The sequence below is a fragment of the Mesoplodon mirus genome, assembly GCF_964341445.2.
Source record: "Mesoplodon mirus genome assembly, chromosome: 2".
NCBI lineage: Eukaryota > Metazoa > Chordata > Mammalia > Artiodactyla > Ziphiidae > Mesoplodon > Mesoplodon mirus.
In genome coordinates, this window is record NC_138977.1 from 56,818,270 (window position 1) to 56,836,199 (window position 17,930).

The window sequence follows — 17,930 nt, forward strand, 5'->3', positions numbered from 1 at the left end:
TTTAGCTTATACAAATACATAAATGAAATACTCACAATAGCACAATCAAATGTGACCATATATAAAACAAAAAGGATATTAATTTTTCTGAGTTTAGATGATAAAGTAGCCTCCCCAAAGGAGGATAGCGGTTTAGTGAGGGCACACATCCCAGGAGAATCAGCTTATGTTTGGCTCTGGTTATAGCAACATTAAGACGTCGCCAATCTTTCAATAGTTCACCAAGCTGAAAGAAATTGTAATTTTCATTCTTTGAGTTTTCTTATTTGAGTTTTTTGAGCAGTTTTCAAAAACATATACTGTAAAAAAGATTCATCAACACATTTAAAATCCAGACAGTTGGAAAAACTTGCCCACAGTGCCAACTTCAAGTATTTTATCGTGGGTATGATATCCTAGCCATAATTTTAAATTATTAAATACATATAATAAAAATATATTAAAAAATTAAAAATATTAAATATATATAATACAGAATTGAAGTTAGGACTTCCCTGGTGGACCAGTGGTTAAGACTCCGTGCTCCAAATGCAGGGGGCCCGGGTTCGATCCCTGGTCGGGGAACTAGATACCGCATACCACAACTAGGAGCCCACATACCACAACTAAAGATCCTGCACGCAGCAACGAAGATCCCAAGTGCTGCAACTAAGACGCAGTACCGCCAAATAAATATTTAAAAAAAAAAAAAAAAAGATTGAAGTTATCTCCACTCAGTGTTGCATTTTTAAAAATATCTATGAAACAAGCTCTCCGTTTCTTTTTTTTTAATTTTTTTTTTTTTAATAGATTTTATTTATGTTTATTTATTGGCTGTGTTGTCTTCCTTTGCTGTGCGCAGGCTTTCTCTAGTTGTGGCAAGCGGGGGCTACTCTTTGTTGCAGGGTGAAGGCTTCCCATTGTGGTGGCTTCTCTTGTTGTGGAGCACAAGCTCTAGGCACGCAGGCTTCAGTAGTTGTGGCACACGGGCTTCAGTAGTCGTGGCTCATGGGCTCTAGAGCGCAGGCTCAGTAGTTGTGGCACACAGGCTTAGTTGCTCCGCAGCAATGTGGGATATTCCCAGACCAGGGCTCGAACCCCTGGTCCCCTGCATTGGCAGGTGGATTCTTAACCACCACCATTCTTAACCACTTCCCACCAGGGAAGCCCCAGTGTAGCATTGTTTTTAACAGTAATAGAAACACGTCATAGTAGAAGACTCAGAGGAGTGGTTAAATATAACGTGACCCATATATACAGTGGAAAACTATGCATCTGTAAGAACAGAATGAAATCTCTGTGTAATGACATGGAAAGATCTCCAAGCTGTTAAGTGGAAAAAGCAAAGTCCAGAAATAGTGTATATATTACTTTTTGTGCAAAAAAGGAGGGAAATATGAATACTGATTCATATCTGCTTGCATATGCTTAAAGAAACCTAGAAGGTTACCAAAAAAACAAAAACAAAACAAAACCTAAAAACGAAACATGTGATTATCTGTGAGGGTAAGAACTGAGTAGAGGAACAGGGAAGAAGGGAGACTTTCTACTATGTGTATTTTATTTTATTTATTTATTTTTGGCTGTGCAGTGTGGCATGTGGGATCTTAGTTCGCTGACCAGGGATCAAACCCGCAGCCCCTGCATTGGAAGTGTAGAGTCTTAACCACTGGATGACAAGGGAAGTCCCTCTACTACGTGTATCTTAAAAACCAAACGAAGGTATTGCATAGTCAAGAAAAATGAGTCAAGGAGAGATAAAAACGCAAAAAAACCAAAACAAAGCCTGGAATTATCTATAAATTTGAAAGTATATCTAGGGAAGCCTATATGTTTAAAATGCTCCAAACACAATAACCAAGAGGTAGAAGCAACCCAAATGTCCACTGATGGATAAATGGCTAAACAAAATGCAGTATATACATGCAGTGGAATAATATTCAGCCTTTAAAAGGAAGGAAATTCTGACACATGCTACAACACGGATGAACCCTGAGGACATTATGAAAAGTGAAATAAGCCACTTACAAAAGGACAAATACCGTATGATTCCACTTATATGGAAAATTCACAGAATTCATAAAATTCTGTCAGATTCACAGAGACAGAAAGTGATTGCCAGGGAAAGGAGAGAGTGGGAGTTAGGGAATTGTTCATGGGTATAGAATTTGTTTTGCAAAATGAAAACGTTCTGGAGATGTGTTGCACACGCTGTAAATATACTTAATACTTGTGAATTGTACACTAAAAGATAGTTAAGAAGGTGAATTTTATGCTATGTGTTTTTTACCACAATTAAAAAAGAGAGAAAAAAAAGAGAGGTAAATAATGTCCCAAACAAATATAAAATACGAATCAGACAACAAAGCAGAAAATACAATTAACTCACAGTTCCATCTTTATTACTTCTAACAAAAGATACTAGAATGATACTTTTGTCTCTTCCTTGGTATTTGTCTACTGTATTAACTTCGACCATCCCAAGAGAAGAATGTGCCAATAAATCATTGATGACTTTTAACTGTTGCCGGTATGGTGCAATGATACCAATATCAGAGGGATTACAACCAGCCTAAACAGAAAAGAACACAATTTAAAGTGAAAAAATCCTGACTTTTGTTATTTAAGCTTTACTAAATTTATTAAATGTTTACATAATGTGCCCAATTGATGTTTATAATACATATTCCTATCACAAGGAGTAAATACAATTATTGAATTCACTCTAAGGCTACATCCACATTTGCTGAAATGAAATAATTTCCTCAAACATTGTTCCCTTGATATTTAGAAGTCCATGGCAGTATAATGGTTTGTATGCCACCAAAACAGTGTTGCCATACCAAAAAAAGGACAAAGAAATACATTTTACTTTCTGCTATCCCTTACACCAGATGTTTCCAATTGCCAATCATACTGACTTCAGCACTAAATTGAAACAATCAGAATTATCTGATGTTACAAAAAGTTATCCTAAATGGAAACTCAAAATGCCATTACTGTATAAAAAATTACATGTCTTAGATAAATGTTCTCAAAATAAAAACAATCAGGCTTCATTCCTCTTTATCTTAATAAACAAAAGTTAACTTTAGATCTAAAGTTCCTTGCATTCTAATATTCTATTACTCCGCACCTTAATATTAATTAGCCCTCAAAATTAAATTCTATGTTACCTTAATAAAAATTGAGGTCAGGAAAACAACGAGTTTGGCTTCTGTTGTATTACTGACACCTCCCTTTTCAACTTGTTCTGGTGCTGGAACCTAAATAGAAAAAATATGCATCCTGCTTGCAAAACAATCTCTGAAGTTAAGAGTACTGTCAGTACACAGGTGGCCATAGAGATGGTACTACCACATGTGGAAACAGATGAAAAATATCTTCATCTTAAAGTTGAAGGTAAAAGAATTAACAAAAATGAATGATGTTAGTCACTTTCAGAAAGCCACCCAGAGGCAACCCATCTTAAACATGCTACATAGAGTTCAGACTAAAATCTCTATAAAAGCCGACCATACACTGGGCTTCACAAACTTTACTGTGTTATCCCCCATTTTATAGGAATCAAAGGTCAGAAAAGATGAGTAGCCTGCCCAAGCCTCACAATAAATCGTGGCACTAGGATTCAAACTTAGATCTGGCTCTAATATCTGTGCCCTTTCCATTTTCTTGTTGATTTTTATACAAATAATGGAGCGATAAGGTTCCCCAGTCTCTACCACACCTAGTAGAACTTTCAAAGGATTGTTTTGCTCCTACATCATTCCTTAGTAACCTTGATTAATTTTAATACAACTTATTTGGAATCCTGATGCCAAGAAGGAGGAAATGTGAGTAGCAAAAAAGAATCTGAACTATCACTGGTGAGGTTAAAAAATGGTAAATTATAACTAATAAATTAGAGTTCTGGTTTATAAAAGCAGTCATTTGTGAGATCAGTTTATGTGACTAAATATTCCAGAGCCTGCCTGCCCCTAGGTGTTAATTCTTCATCCTGAAACACTAAGGCAATGTCCAAGAGAATGAAAATCCCACCATGGTACACACATGGTAAGGCCCTATTTTTAACAACCACCTGGCTCCACCCATCTTAATAACAAGAGATATAACTATTTTAGAATAACATGCATACATATAATTGGTCATTATATTTTTATTTGAACTTACATAGACTTCCAAATCAATAATGAGAAGCACTATATAAAACAAACTGTAGGAACATAGGGTCAAAACTTTGTTCTTAGTTCTTAGAAATAAGACAAGTCATTTAAAGTCCTTGTGCAGATTTTTTGTTTAATGACAGATTTGCAAAGAGATCTTTAGGTGCATATGGTGCGGGGAGGAGATATATGGGAAATCTCTGTACTTTTAGCTCAGTTTTGCTGTGGACCTAAAACTGCTCTAGAAAATAAAGTCAATTCTTTTAAAAAGGTCCTCAAAAGGACATCAATTTATCGTATCTGCTGTCCATTTGTAAACCCAGACCTTTGACAATATCAATGTCAATTTCTTTTTGAGGAAATGTAGTTATACAGTTGAATTCACCTTTCTGACTTCAAAAGTCAATTCTGACATCTATCAATCACCAGAATAAACCTCCTCCCAAAGACAGTGAGTCTATAGAAAGAAAATATTCTTTTGTGTTAAAGTACGAGAAGTACACTAGTTTTAACTGATAAGCCCTAAGGAAGCAATCGCTACTGAAAACTGAGGAATACAAATAAAAGAGCAAAAGGAGAAAAACTAAAGAAAATGTTTGTTTTTTTGTTTTTTACCTTGTCTGTGTTAAGGAAACAAACAGGATTTTTTGGCTCGAAAACTTCAACCAGCCAAGGATTTTCAGAATAATCAGCATAAAACTCCAGTTCCAGCTTTACATCTTTAAAGTTAGGTAGGTTTATCACTGCATTGGCCACTTTGTCTGATCCACACTCCAGCTTTCCTTCGTATGTCAGTTTATTACTTAAGGACATAATTTTACTATGGGAATTACAAAATAATTTTAGTTTTAGTTATGAACACAAATACAAAAATCACTCGTAGCTGACACTGTTACAAATACCTGTTCATTCTGTACTGCACGGTTAACTGTACGACAGCATTCTTATTCTGTTCCAGCCTCTTGAATAAGCTTTCACTCATGCCAAGAGCTCTGTCAACAAATCCAGTTCAGGCTTATCAGTGTACTGAAACTGTCCCTTAAAAAGAATCTAGTTTAAAATTGAAACCTCAACGTCTGCTTACCTTGCTTCGCAGTTTAGTACCAGGGGAGGAAGCTGCTGATGATCCCCCACCAACACAAATCTCCGCGAAAAAAAAAGTGGCCCTAGGCAAATTGGTTGGCTAATTTGAGAGGCTTCATCCACTATACAAAAATCAAAAGTTTTACGAGAAAATATGGGATGGTTTACTCCCATACATGTTGTTGCAACTATAAGCTAAAAACAAATAGGGAAAATAGATCAGTTATTTAATATGTCTAAGAAATATACCTTGTTTTTCCCATTTTTGAAATTAAAAGATCAAAAAAGAACTCTTTGTCCCCCAAAACAGGAATCCCCCAATATGATTGCAGAAACACTTATAGCATGCAAAAATTTTAATTTTTTACTATAAATATTTTTAAATCAAGTTAATTTTCCAGACACTATAACAATGCTCAAATTTCGATATTTCAAAATGGAAATCTGAAACATTCAAGAAGCAGTAAGTTAATGAATTTATTTTTTTAACGTCAACCAGGACTTTACTTCTGGGAAGATGGAGTACTTTTCCCTACTCCTCCCACAAAGTACAATGAAAAACCCTGGACATTATATAAATATAAAACTATAAACATAAAGACTGAAAGGTGGAGAAAAGGTAGACCAGCTAGGAACCTTGGGACACGAGGAACACCACAGTTCCCTGGGTTTTCCTTTTGCCTCACATATCCCAGATTTGGAGCTGATAAGACTAGGAACACAGGAATGCCAATGTATGCAGACCAAAAGAAGCTCCAACAAAAGCCAAAAGAACAGGAAAGGGATAGCCTAGCAGACAGAAAACTTATACAATAATCACTCAACTCTAGCCAAACACCACATAAAAAACTATGGTCTCAATAGAAATAAAAAAACAAAAATAAATGGGACCTAATCAAACTTATAAGCTTTTTCACAGCACAGCAAACCATAAATAAAATGAAAAGACAACCTACAGATGGCGAGAAAATATCTGCAAATGATGCAAACAACAAGGGCTTAATTTCTAAAATATACGAACAGCTTATACAACTCAATAACAAAAAAACAAAAAACCCAATCAAAAAATGGGCAGGAGGGACTTCCCTGGTGGTCCAGTGGTAAAGAATCCACCTTACAATGCAGGGGACACTGCATTGATCCCGGGTCAGGGAACTAAGATCCCACATGCTGAGGGGCAACTAAGCCCACATGCTACAACTACTGAGCCCATGTGCCTCAACTGGAGAGCCTGCATGCCACAACTAGAAAGAAGACCGAGCGCGGCAACTAGAGAGAAGCCCGCACACCACAACGAAGAGCCTGTGCACCACAACGAAAGATCCCACACACTGCAACGAAGATCCTGCATGTCACAACTAAGACCTGACACAGCTAAAAATAAATAAATTAATTAAGTTAAAAAAAAAGAACTACATCTCCTTTATTAAAAAAAAAAAAAAAAAGTGGGCAGAGGACCTAAATAGACATTTCTCTAAAGAAGACACACAGATCTCCAACAGGCACATGAAAAGATGCTCAACATCGCTAATTATTAGAGAAACACAAATCAAAACTACAATGAGGTACCACCTCACACAGATCAGAATAGACATCATTAAAAAGTCTACAAATAACAAATAATAAATGCTAGCGAGGGTGTGGAGAAAAGGAAACCCCCCCTACGCCGTTGGTAGGAATGTAAATTGGTGCAGCCACTGTGGAGAACAGTACGGAGGTTCCTTCAAAAACTAAAAATAGAGTCACCGTATGATCCAGCAATCCCACTCCTGGGCATATATCTGGAAAAAAGTCTAATTTGAAAACATACATGTACCCCTATGTTCATCGCAGCGCTATTTACAATAACCAAGACATGGAAACAACCTAAATATCCATCGACAGATGAATGGATAAAGATGTGGTATATGTATACAATGGAATATTACTCAACCATAAAAAATGAAATAATGCCATCTGCAGCAACATGGATGGATCTAGATTTCATACTAAGTGAAGTAAGCCAGAAAGAGAGAAAGACAAATATCATATCATTTACATGTGGAATCTAAAAACATGATACAAATGAAATTATTTACAAAACAGAAACAGAATCACAGACATAGAAAACAAACTTACGGTTACCAAAGGTGAAAGGGTGGCTGGAGGGATAAATTAGGAGGGTAGGATTAACAGATATGCACTACTATATATAAAACAGAGAAATAACAAGGTCCTACTGTATGCACAGGGAACTATATACAGCATCCTGTAATAAACCATAAAGGAAAAGAAAAAAATAATAAAAATTAAAAAGAAACACATGTTCAATCTAATAAAGAATTTAGAAAATCTAAAAAAATAAAAACAAAAAATTATGGCCTTGCCCCCCTACCAATGCCAGCAAAAGTCAAGGGAGGATCTTAGACTTCCACCTGCCTGAGGCTGGAATAAGGCACCCCAATACCTTGCCGGGGTGGTGTCAGAGAAGGTCAAGCCAGGATTTTCATCCCTCTTGGCTGGTAGTAACCCTCACCCAGCAATGTAGTGGAGACTGCGTGGGAAACCTAGACTCCTTCCACCCCTATCAAACAGTAATGAGAAGCCCGTCACCTTCTGCATTAAAAGATGCCAAGTAGGCATCCTGGACTTCAGCTCCCAGCTGGCAGTAATGAGGTGGCACACCCTCTTGCCCTACCAGGGTAGTGTTAGGGAAGCGAGCTAAAACAAAAGTTTTAAATAACACAATACAAAAATGTTCAGATTTCATAAAAAATCACTCATTATATACAGAACCAGAAATATCTCAAACTGAATGAATATAAGACAATCAATAGATGACAGTGATGTTAGAATTATATGACAAAGTTTTTTGTTTTTTTTTTTTTTTTTTTTGCGGTATGTGGGCCTCTCACCATTGTGGCCTCTCCCGCTGCGGAGCACAGGCTCCGGACGCGCAGGCCCAGCGGCCATGGCCCACGTGCCCAGCCGCTCTGCGGCACGCGGGATCCTCCCGAACTGGGGCACAAACCCGTCCCCGCATCGGCAGGCGGACTCCCAACCACTAAGCCACCAGGGAAGCCCGATGACAAAGATTTTAAAGCAGCCATGATAAAAATGTTTCAATGAACAATTATGAACACACTTGAATGAAAAGAAAAAGATATAAAATCTCAAGAAAATAAAAGTCTTGGCAAAGAAACAGAAGGTAAAAAGAAGAACCAAATGGAAATTTTAGAACTGAAACTAGAATAACTAGAATTTTAAAATCATGGAATAGGCTCAACAGCAAGGGACAGAGAAAAGAATCAGTGAACAAAGACATAGAAAAATAGAAATTATACAGTCTGAATAACAGACAGAAAGTAGACTGAAAAAACAAAAACTAAACAGAGCCTCATGGACCTGCAGGACATAAAGGATCCACCATTCGTGTCTTCACAGTCCTAGCAGAAAAGAAAGAGGGAGGGGCTGAAAAAGCACTAGAAGAAATCATGGCTAAAAATGTCCCAAGTTTGGCAAGAGACATTAAATCTATAGATTCAATAAGCTGGGAAAACTCCAAACATGATAGAAAAAAATCCACTACAAGACATATCATAATTAAAATTCTAAAAACTAAAGAAAAGAAAAAATTCTGAAAAGCAGCCCAGGTAAACACCATCTTGCTATAAGGCAAAACATTCCAATTCAAACGTCAGCATATTTCTCATCAGAAACCACGGAAGCCAGAAGAAAGTGGCAGAATATTTTCCCAGTATAAAAGAAAAGAATTACATATTTACCCAGAATCCTATAACTAGCAAAACTATCCTTCAGGAATGAAGGGGAAGTTGAGACATTCTCACATTGTATATCACTATACACCTATCAGAATGGCCAAGATGAAAAATAGTTAACACCACCAAATGCTGACAAGGATCACTCACACTTTGCTGGTGGGAATGTAAAATGTTATAGCTTCTTTAGAAAACAGATAGGTAATTTTTTTTTTTTTTTTGGCGGTACGCAGGCCTCTCACAGTTGTGGCCTCCCCCGTTGCAGAGCACAGGCTCCGGACGCACAGGCTCAGCGGCCATGGCTCACGGACCCAGCCGCTCTGCGGCACGTGGGATCTTCCCTGACCGGGGCACGAACCCGTGTCCCCTGCATCGGCAGGCGGACTCTCAACCACTGCGCCACCAGGGAAGCCCTGGTAGATTTTTTAAAAACTAAACATGCAACTACCAAATGACTCAGACACTGCACCCCTGAGCATTTATCCCAGAGATATGAAGACTTACGTTCACACAAAACCCTATACATGAATGTCTATAGCAGTTTTATTCGTAATAGCCAAAAACTGCAAACAACCCAGATGTTTTCCAATGGGTGAATGGTTAAACAAATTGTGGCGCATCCATACTATGGAACAATACTCACCAATAAAAAGGAGCAAACTACTGATGATACATGTAACAATCTGAATCTACAGAGCATTAGGCTAAGTGAAAAACACCAATCCCCAAAGATTACATACTGTATGTGAAACCAAGCAGGACCTTGTGGGGCCCTCCTAGGAACAAAAGCCTTTCCGGGTCCCCCATTTCTTATTTGTAGGATAAAAGCTTCAGCCTCCTCGATCTTCCCAGAGTTCCAAAGGGCATATTCAAACAGCTACTAATCAGGGAAATAGGGGATGCAGAAACAAAGGAGGAACAATCAAGAAACTATAGTGCAGGGATTAAAGAAGGATCCTGGTTCTTCCTCAAGGAATATGTTACAAATATCTTTGAGTTCTTTTTTTTTTAATTTTTAGTGGAGTATAGTTGATTTACAATGTTGTGTTAGTTTCTGCCATACAGCAAAGTGAATCAGTTATACATATATCCACTGTTTTTTAGATTCTTTTCCCATATAGGTCATTACAGTGTATTGGGCTCCCTATGCTATACAGCAGGTCCTTATTAGTTATCTATTTTATATATAGTAGTATGTATATGTCAATCACATCTCCCAATTTATCCCTCCCCTGCTCCCTTGAGGTCTTCTGCAGGAAATAAGGCCAGCACCCAGGTGGAGGATAGTAACTTCAGGCTGAGCACAAGATTCCTGGAGCACCACCCTGTTACCTCACCACCAACCAACCAGAAGAAAGATACACACCCTGCAGCCCTCACCCCAAATTTTGCCTATAAAAACTTCTCCCTGAAAAGAGTTTGAGGTTTTTGAGCACGAGCTGCCTGGTCTCCTTGCTTGACCCTGCAATAAACATTTCTCTGCTCCAAACTCTGACGTTTCAGTTTGTTTGGCCTGTGTGTCCGGCACACGAACTTTTGCTTGATAACATATATTTCCACTTATATAACATTCTTGAAATGACAAAACTGTAGAAATGGAAAACAGAAAAGTGGTTATCAGGGGTCAAGGAATGAGTAGGCAGGAAAGAAGTGGGCATAGTTATAAAAGTACAACGAGAGTGATCTTTGTGGTAATGGAACTATTCTGTATGTAGACTGTAACACTTCAATATCCCTGTTGTGATATTTTACTTTAGTTTTGCAAAATGTTACTACTGGGCAAAGGGTATACATGATCTCCCTGTATTATTTCTGACTACTATATGTGAATCTATAATTATCTCAAAATAAAAACTTTAATTTAAAAAAGTAAATCAGACATAATCTTAGCCACTTCAAAATTTTTCAATAATTGGGATAGACATTAGACAAAAGAGTTGTAAGAATAGTCTATTAAAATCTATTTTAGATAATTTTTAAGACAAAAATATCAGTTAAGACTTCCCAGTAAAAATATATAGACATTAAATAAAAATTAGGTTCTATATCAAAGCCTAAAAATACCTATCACAAGACTATTCATATACCATTACTTCTAATTCAAACTCACTAAAAAATCCTGATTATTAGTTTTCTAGGTGTGACACTATAATATAATAAGAAATACACATTTGGTCTTCCTTCTGGTTCTTGACCCAGAGCTCCTAAAACCCTTGGAATTTCCTGATTGATGGGGTGACAGGAACATCTTTCGTTATTCATAAGTCCCTTCTAATCATACCTGAGTTTATGCTAATGAGCTGACTTTCTTGAGTTCTGTGAGCCATTTTAGCAAATTATAGAATCCAAGGAGGAGGACACAGGAACCCCCAAGCTGGACACAGGAGGCTTGAACTCGCAATTGAGAACTGAAGTAGGGGGCAGTCTTGTGGGACTGAGTCCTTAACCTGTGGAGTCTGCACTAACTCCACGTAGTCAGTGTCAGAAGTGTGAGTAGACAGAAACAGAGTTTTCCTTTACTAGGATATTTTAAACTAGAAGATGGGAGCCCTGAATAATAAACCAGAAACCGTATTTCAGTTCAGAAGCAAAGAACAAACTATAAACTCATAAACTGCTCCTGTGGTTTATATAAATTAATCACGTGCAAATTTGGTCAATGCGATTAAATTTCCCAACGTACCATTTCTCCCCTCATTCTGGCTACAAAAATTACTGCCAGTATTATTATACAATAATTGTACTTACTTGACTATTGTAGAGTTCTTCTAGAAGAGCTAAGGATCTAATGGATTTTGATCTGCAAATATCCTCCTCTGTAAACTTCCGGATATCTGGATGTACCTTCTGAGTCTGACCCAAGCGCAAAAATCCAATTTTAAACTTTGCTAACTTCAAAAGAATATTGTCAACAGCCGAGTGTGTATAGCTGGTCAACAAAACACTAAAACCACAGGCATAGAGAATTCTTACCTAATAATGAATAAAAGAAAGGAAAACAGCATTACTTTTAACTCCCGATAATTTTTAACATTTATATTTTTTGAATAGAATTAGAAAACTTAATAGGAAGCATATCTAAGAGCTGAGCCAAGTAACTTTTTAAAAAACTATATAGCCAAAATGTTTTATGAAAATAACATGGCATTATTATCATGTTATTAAAGATATGCTAATAATATATTATGTCATAATAAAATTGAATACAAATACACTTTGACTAGTGCCTGGCACACAGTATCAGTCAATAAATATTTGCTGCCATCATTATGATTATTCTAAGACTGCTCAGTAATTTACTGACATGAAAAAAAATTCAAGAAAACTCTATTTCAACCGCCTCTGTACAACTTATCATTTTTTAAAGGGAAGGAAAACATACATATAACAACAACAGAAAGAGATTTTAGACAATCTTACATGCAAGATATCTACAAGGTGATTACAACTATTGGTAATTTAGGTTTTCTATTTCTCATGTCACTTTTAGTTTGAAATAAAGGCATTTTTGACTTAAAATTCAGCCCTTTTGATATCCAATATCACATTCTCTGAACCAAGGAGAAGCTGATTTAAATATTCAGTTTCTAAGCAAAAGAATAATAACCTTACAAGAGTACATATTGTAGTTGTTTTTCCTGTTCCAGGCATACCCACGATGAGGGTGTAGTCTTTTGAAAGAAGTACCTTTTTCATGGCTTGCCTTTGAGGCTTATTCAAACCTACATTTAAATTTAAAAATAACAGGGAAAAGAGTGTTGAATTTTACTGAGCATCTTAACTATTTTACAAGAAAAGCTGACTCTATTCTAGTCTGTTCTTCAATACGTCTTTTCAAAGTAAGGAAATGTCATGGTGACAGTAAAGGTCACAGGTTAACTAATTCCAAAGAGATGCTGTCTAAAAGCTGTAATTACAAGTTTATAAATTATTAAAGGACTTCCCTGGTGGCACAGTGGTTAAGAATCCGCCTGCCAATGCAGGGGACACGGGTTCAAGCCTGGTCCGGGAAGATCCCACATGCTGTGGAACAACTAAGCCCATGCGCCACAGCTACTGAGCCTGTGCTCTAGAGCCCACGAGCCACAACTACTGAAGCCCGGGCGCCTAGAGCCCGTGCTCCGCAACAAGAGAAGCCACAGCAATGAGAAGCCCATGCACCGCAACAAAGAGTAGCCCCCAGCTAGCCGCAGCTAGAGAAAGCCTGTGCGCAGCAAAAATAGACCCAACTCAGCCAAAAATAAATAAATAAATAAATTTATTTTTTTTAAGTATTAAAATACTGGACTATAATATAGATTAAATTATAAATAGAACCAAGAAAAATTAATGGATGCATACACACTGATTATAACATACCTTTTAGAATGCAGGCAACTGTGTCCTTTGCATCATGTGGAAGAACAGAACTGAGGTAGGATATAAACTGTGGTTCGCGAAAGTCAATGATTAAATCTCGAAGTTTTTGGCTGAAAAGAAAAAAAAAGCTTTTTTTTTACTCCACGTTCCTTAGGAAAGTGGAACAAAATTCAGATTCATTTATTGTTACAAACCTGGCATAAGTATTTTCCATCAGTTTAGAAAGATTTCCTAATGGGGTATCTATATCACAATGTTTTTCTTCCTGGTCCAATCTGAACAAAGTTGATTCTGGGAGTCCTGACAAGTTCCTAAAACAGCAAACAGATGTACATGAATGTTTTTCATTTAACATAGTCAGTAGATCTGTATAAGAAATATGCTGCTGTCTGCTAAAAGAATAAATGAGCCAAAATTGCTATTAAAATGGCTACCAGCCCCTAATACATACTTGCCAACCAAAGACAGGATGAGGCCCTGGATTGGTGGGAAAAGGGAGAAGGGGAAGGCACAAGGCACCAAAGTCAAAGCAGTTAATAATCGGGAACCTACAACATTTGCTAACAATTCACTTGGACCTGGGCAAGTTCTACCTGGGCAATTCAGCCTGGGCTCACCACCCCAGAAGGGTCCTGAGCATATGGCTCCTCCCTCCTCCAGCCTGGAGTACAGGTCTCTTTCCCGACAGCTTCTCCCACTCCTCTATCAGCCCCTAAACCATGATGTTCCCTAGGTCCCCTCCCTGGTCCCGTGTACTCTTCTTTCTTGTCATTTTCCCTCTGGTCCCATGCACCCACGTGGGTCTAAATCCCAACTCTACATCTTCAGGCCTGACCTCACATTCCTCTCCCACCCTGTTTCTCACCCAAGCTTCAGGCTTGGATATCCAGCAAGCAGCAAGATATTTATTTCCACTTAGTTAAAACCCAGGCTATGAAAGTTCAGTTTTTCAAAACCGAACAACTCTTTATTCCTGCTGAACTCGATCCTTCTTCTGTGGTCCTGACCTCAATTAATGGCTCTTGCATCCACACAGCTGTCTTGATCCTTCCCTCTCCCTCACTCTCTTCCAACCCTGCACACTCGATCAGGATCCCATGTCAGACAGTTTTACTTTCTAAATACTTCTCAAAGTCATTCCACCTTCTCTGTCAAAACTACCCTGCCAGGGCTTCCCCGGTGGCGCAGTGGTTGAGAGTCCGCCTGCCGATGCAGGGGACACGGGTTCATGCCCTGGTCTGGGAAGATCCCACATGCCGCGGAGCGGCTGGGCCTGTGAGCCATGGCCGCTGAGCCTGCGCGTCCAGAGCCTGTGCTCCGCAACAGGAGAGGCCACAGCAGTGAGAGGCCCGCGTACCGCAAAAAAAAAAAAAAAAACTACCCTGCCCTCAATCACCTCAAGCCTGGGCCACTACAACAGGTGCCTGACTTCTCGGCTTTCAGTTTTGCCTCCATTAATTAACTCTATTCTCCATAGTGCATCCACAGAAAAATGCCAATCTGATTATTATCATTCTTCTGTTTAAAGCTCTTCAGTACATCTGAAAAAGTAAAGTCAAAACTTCTTAACATGGTATATAAGACCTTCTATGACCTGACCTCTCCAATCATTCCCTTCTTTATCTTTTACATTCCAGAAACTAATTATTACCTGTACTTTGCTGAACACTCCACTTCACACCATCAGGTCTTTCCACACCCTGTTCCCTCTGTTTGATATACTCCTCTCACACTACTTCATCAGGCTAACTTATTCACCCACAGGGTGAAGATATGGAATGACCTTTTCCACAAAGCCTTCCCTGAGCCTCCTCAAACTGGGTTAAATGCCTCTCCTCTGTGTTCCCATCAATTCAAACACTTGTCATATTAGACCAAAAACATATTTATTTATTTGTTACCCACAAGACTATGAGCTCCTTAAGGGTTTACAAAGCACCTAATACATGTTAGGTGCCAAATAAATACCTAAAGGACTGACTGCAGGGATTCCTAAGAAACAACAGAAATATCACAGCTGATACTCCAATATCATGAAACCTAGGCTAGGACTGGTTATGGCTTAACGAGGATTACTGATTAGCAGAGAGCAAGCCTGGACATTTCCACTACATCCCAATTACTGATCTCCATCCACTAAGAAATGTGACGCATGCCGGCACTTAAATGAAAGAAAGGCTGGGGGTCCAGGAAGAAGGGAATATGGATATTAACGAACATGGATTTTAGTTTTACCACAAATTTTCATACCGACTTTTCTATTTACTTAATATTATTCTTTAAATTAACTCACTTTGTTTTAATTTATACTTTATAAGTATAAAGTATTTACAACTATAAATGGAAAAAAGCATGTTCTTTAAAAAAAGGAGGGCTTCCCTGGTGGCACAGTGGTTAAGAATCCACCTGCCAACGCAGGGGACATGGGTTCGATCCCTGATCTGGGAAGATCCCACATGCCGCGAAACAACTAAGCCCGTGCACCACAATTATTGAGCCTGCGCTCTAGGGCCCGCGTGCCACAGCTACTGAAGCCCACGCACCTAGAGCCCGTGCTTCGCAACAAGAGAAGCCACCGCAATGAGAAGCCCGCACACCACAACGAAGAGTAGCCCTGGCTCGCCGCAACTAGAGAAAGCCCACACGCAGCAACAAAGACCCAATGCAGACAAAAAATAATAAAAATAATAACAATAATAATAAAATTATAAAAAATAAAATATTAAAAAAAAGGAGAGAATGAAACGGTGAGTGCCCAGAGTGCTAAGAAGGAGAAATAAGCTTTACAGCCAACACAGGGCGTCTGTCCTGCCTGCTGTACACGTGGTTGTGAGAATCTGATAAGATTACGTCCACATTAGCACTATGGAATGTAATGTACTAAACAAAAGTTTAGCAGTTGGATAATTGCTAAATGCCACTGAACTCTACATTTAAAATGGTTAATGGTTAATTTTATGTTATGTGAATTTTATCTAAATTTTTTTAAAAGGCATGGAGTACTGGTACATGCCACTACATGAAGATGAACCTCAAAAACAGTATGCTAAGTGAAAAAAGCCAGTCACAAAAGACCACATATTGTATGATCCCATTTATGTGAAATGTTCAGAAGAGGCAAATCTATAAAGGTAGAAGGGGAATTGGTGGTTGCCTAGGGCAGGGGGAGTGACTACAGGGAGTCTTTTGGGGGTGATGAATATGCTCTAAAATTGACTTTAGTGCTGACTGCACAGCTCTGTGAATATACTAAACATCACTGAATTATACACTTTAAATGGATGAACCATATGGTATATGTTTACATATCAATAAAGCTTTACCCCCCCACCCAAAAAGGGAACATTTCATTACCTGTCTAATAAACAGGTTACAGTTGTCATGTTAATCTCCTTCATGTACCCCCTAGACAAAGCAAACAATGTTCTCTCTTCTCCACTTAAAATAATTCTGTCACCTGCCATTAGATTTGTGATAGGCATGGCACCATTTTTATGTTGGAAATTATGTAAATATTGTCCATCACAAACTGTCTTTACATGTTCTGTTCTAATCAGGTTCCCAATGCAACTGCCACTCTCCTCCCTATGAGAGAGAAAGAAAAAGAGAAATTAGTTTTAAAATAATCTCTCAGGACTTCCCTGGCAGTCCAGTGGTTAAGACTCATGCTTCCACTGCAGGGGGCACAGGTTTGATCCCTGGTCGGGGAACTAAGATCCCGCATGCGTGCGACAAGGCCAAAAATAAAAATAAAAAGAAAATCTCTCATCACCAGATCTCTAGATAGGTGCTAGGGAGCACCTCCCTTGTTGCACCACAGTCTGGGATTTGTTTTTGTTTTTGTTAAATATTTATTTATTTATTTGGCTGCATACGGTCTTTTTTTTTTTTTTTTGCGGTACGTGGGCCTCTCACTGTTGTGGACTCTCCCGTTGCGGAGCACAGGCTCCGGACACGCAGGCTCAGCAGCCATGGCTCACAGACCCAGCCGCTCCACTGCATGTGGGATCCTCCCGGACCGGGGCACGAACCCGTGTCCCCTGCATCGGCAGGCGGACTCTCAGCCACTGCGCCACCAGGGAAGCCCTGCATCAGGTCTTAGTTGTGACGCGCGGGCTCTAGAGCACTCGGGCTTAGTTGTCCTGAGGCATGTGGGATCTTAGTTCCCAGACCAGGGATTGAACCCAAATCCCCTGCATTGGAAGGCAAATTCTTAACCACTGGACCACCAGGGAAGTCCCTGAGATTTCTGAACAACTTGCATATCAGCACTTTGATTCTTGACTGACACCCCACCTCCTGTGCTGATACACATGTAACACTACAGAAGACAAATCGTAATAACCTGACTGAAACTGAAGTGAAGAAAGTAGTAACGTATTTCTTTAGTGTTTACAAGAGAATTTATAATTATTGTTACTAAAACAATGGCAAGCAAATTAATAAGTCCACTGCCTCTTAGAAATAAGCATGAAGCATTTACAGTCTCTCAGGCATTACTATTATACTAAAGAAGCTTGCTGGCACGTACACTGGACGTATTTACTGTAGTTATGTAGTCTGTTGAAAACAACTTAAACTTTCTCCA

The 17,930-nt window shown here is 38.6% G+C and overlaps 1 protein-coding gene across 1 annotated transcript in view; it reads right to left on the reverse strand.

Moving 5' to 3' along the window:
- Window positions 1-8: 8 nt before the first annotated feature.
- The window catches only part of SLC25A16 (solute carrier family 25 member 16), a 94,163-nt gene continuing 76,241 nt past the window's right edge, over window positions 9-17,930 (reverse strand). The window contains exons 17-27 of the mRNA XM_082603008.1: window positions 16,697-16,927; window positions 13,537-13,653; window positions 13,343-13,452; window positions 12,591-12,705; window positions 11,732-11,951; window positions 5,227-5,420; window positions 5,045-5,134; window positions 4,758-4,962; window positions 3,156-3,245; window positions 2,369-2,551; window positions 9-226 (exon numbers count right to left, since the gene is read on the reverse strand). Coding sequence (XP_082459134.1) covers window positions 32-226; window positions 2,369-2,551; window positions 3,156-3,245; window positions 4,758-4,962; window positions 5,045-5,134; window positions 5,227-5,420; window positions 11,732-11,951; window positions 12,591-12,705; window positions 13,343-13,452; window positions 13,537-13,653; window positions 16,697-16,927 — 1,750 coding nt within the window. The 3' untranslated portion in view covers window positions 9-31. The remainder of the gene's footprint in view (window positions 227-2,368; window positions 2,552-3,155; window positions 3,246-4,757; window positions 4,963-5,044; window positions 5,135-5,226; window positions 5,421-11,731; window positions 11,952-12,590; window positions 12,706-13,342; window positions 13,453-13,536; window positions 13,654-16,696; window positions 16,928-17,930) is intronic.